This window comes from Rattus norvegicus, chromosome 2 (genome assembly GCF_021556685.1).
Source record: "Rattus norvegicus strain SHRSP/BbbUtx chromosome 2, alternate assembly SHRSP_T2T, whole genome shotgun sequence".
In the NCBI taxonomy this organism is placed as follows: domain Eukaryota; kingdom Metazoa; phylum Chordata; class Mammalia; order Rodentia; family Muridae; genus Rattus; species Rattus norvegicus.
Window position 1 is genome coordinate 206,364,692 of NC_141535.1, and position 2,809 is coordinate 206,367,500.

The 2,809-nt window shown below is 40.2% G+C and overlaps 1 protein-coding gene across 3 annotated transcripts in view; it reads right to left on the minus strand.

Annotated features, from left to right (window-relative positions):
* Positions 1-236: 236 nt before the first annotated feature.
* Gpr88 (G-protein coupled receptor 88) overlaps positions 237-2,809 on the minus strand; it is a 4,605-nt gene continuing 2,032 nt past the window's right edge. For 2 of the 3 annotated variants that reach the window (XM_087632740.1, XM_087632737.1), the window contains exon 2: positions 237-2,809. This exon is cut by the window's right edge. In XM_087632740.1, coding sequence (XP_087488866.1) covers positions 2,791-2,809 — 19 coding nt within the window. In that variant the 3' untranslated portion in view covers positions 237-2,790. 3 annotated transcript variants of the gene reach the window in all.

Sequence of the window (2,809 nt, forward strand, 5' to 3'; positions counted from 1 at the left end):
AGACAAAGAGAAATTTACCTGACTTGAAATACCATCCCCAAACGTCCTTGTACCAAGCAGAATTCTTGTTTGTTGTCAGTCTTCACTGTGGAAGGAAGAAAGTATGGGGATAGGGTCTATTCTGTCCTAGTATTTAGCCCTTGAAATGCATGCAGAAGGAAAGCAGATGTTATACATCTTACTAGGCACACACATAAAGAAAAAGAAGCACAAAAGCAAATTAGGACAGCCCAGAATAGCAGTTAGGATTTTTTTTTTTATTCCTGAGTGGATAATATGTGGTTTCATTTAAATAAGAACACAATCTCCATTACTTTAATTTGTCAAAGCAGTAACTCCAACACTCGCAGACAGCGCCTAGGCGTTTTTAGATACGTCAGCGCTACTTTAAAACTAAAAGGAGTCAGTCCTGTGGAGTTAATTACTAGTAAATTAATCAAAAGTCTCCCACGTGGCGCAGTGCCAGCCCGGGAGCGCTAGCCAGAAACATGGCAAGGTATCAGATTCCCATTTACAAAGCTCTTTATATATGTTGCACATTGTAAGGACAGAGAGGAAACTGGTTTGCATCATCTTTGAGAAACAAGAACAACGCTTATCTAGAGTGGCTGGTTGACAGAGCTTTAGAAAATCACCACCTCTCTGTTCTCTTTATAACCCATTCCTCAGTGTTTACAGAAAGAAAACATGGCTATTTCTTTTCTCAGACCAATGTAAGGAGCTTATGTAACTATATAAAGTAAAAAGGCATTTTAGAAACTGAAAATAAACTTACAGCCAACAAAAGAAGTCACTCTGTATCAGTCGTGTTTTGGAACAGTGTCTTCTGGTACAGTATCCTCAAGACAGACAGAGAGAAGATACCCAAGAAAGAAGAGCTAGAGCCAAGAGAAGCATTATCTAAACTTTAATTCAACATCTGAATCCAGGAAACTGGAAACAGAAAAAGAAAATCTCCATAAGAGAAAAATGATACATGCACACAGTTTGGTTAATGACATGACTGCTGATGTACTGTTAGTGACAAACATATTTATTTTATTTTGTCTTACTACAAAATGTCCGTTTCCTCGTGCCTCCCATACGTTTTCAAATATACAAGCGTCCTTACCATTCTTGGTCCAAGAGTGCAGCAAAGCAAGCTGTCTGCGCTCCTGAACTACCCGGTTAATCGAGGCTATTTGGCCTCAGATTTGATGTGACTAACAGACTGATCTACACCTCTTGTTACTTTCTCCCCTGTTAATTTTACAAAATGATGTCGCATGTTATTGTACATTATAAATGCATCTAACCACATTTAGGAAGTCAAAGATGAAGATGTCGGACCTCAACTGATACATTGGAGAACAGAGTCCCGTTTGGACCATTCTCCTCCTGCATAACTGCCTGCATGATTCCCTCTTCAACAGACATGATATAATAGTAAATGTTTCTGTAATATATATATATATATATATATATTATATGAACAACATAAGACAGTGCTATTTCCTAACGTGTGGCTTGTGTAACCCCTAAAGTACACAATACCTTTGTGGATCCAGACTGTATTAGGGTATCATCCTGACCATTGGTTTCACTGGGGAGATAAAGTCCCCAAATGGGAGTTTTCTCACAAACCAGTTCAAGACAAGAACTCTAGGTAGCCACAGGTTCGTCTAAGTCTCTTTTCAAATGACTGAAAGGCCTTTTCTTCTGGAAGAAGTAAAATGTCCTTGTCTAATGGGTATTGCTTTGTATGCCACATGCCCGATAAGTTCTAGCATCTAGGAGCATGCAATAGCAGCTAACATTAGCTATGCAATTATGGTATCAGTGTTTAATTATGTCATGTGCATTGAGATATCTTAAAGAGAATACAGGAGTCATCCTCCCTAGCAACCATTATAGTACAGAATGTTCAAAGTTGCGATCACACTCAGAGGCAAATAAGTCGGTTACAAATGAGGGTAGCAAGAAGTGTGCATGCCTTAGAAAATGTGAAACTGCGACCTAAAATAGATAGCCCCTCCCCCCCCTTTTTTTGCTTTCAAAATTCCATTTCTAGTTTCGGACCATCCAAAACTTGACATTTTTTTCCACTTTAATACTCGACGGTAACTTTCCACCTTAGAAGGGAATAAAGAGGAGAGTAAAATAATACATTTGGTTTGTTTCCTCACTGGCTTGAGAGTCGATCTCATTTCAAAAATGACTCAATTTAAAAAGAAAAGAAAAAAAACAAACCCTTTTAAGAATAAAGGGCTTGGGGGCTCAATGGCAACTCACGCCCGTGTACACACCTGTGGTTTCACTCTTCGAGGTCAATATACAAAGACTAAACTACAACAGAAGGAAGCATGGTTAGAATACTGTCTACACACACACACACACAATGTATTCCTCCACGGTGTCACCTTTGGCTCATGCACACCCACACACTCAAGGCGCTTCGAATGTAAGACGGTGGAGGTCGGAAGGGTTGTTTGCTATGAAAGTTCTTTTTCAAAAGCAAGCTTGAAATAAATTAACCGGTTCTTTTAAAATGCCAGTTTACAAGTCCTTGCGATCTGGGTGTCTGAATGGACCTAAGGGTGTCTTTAGAACACAGCAACAAAAAGGTAAAAGTCGAATGGCCGCACACAATTGGGCTCCATTTAGGGGAAGACCTTGGTTCAGGTATTGCACTGGGAAAGAAGACGAAAATCTCCTCCACCGGGATCTTCCCAGGGGACGGGGATAGCTTACAAAAGAAGGAGGTGGTGCGGTGCGGCAAGTAGCTTAGGAAGCCCCTCCAAGAAAGGTGTGTTACCAATGCTGGCCAGCC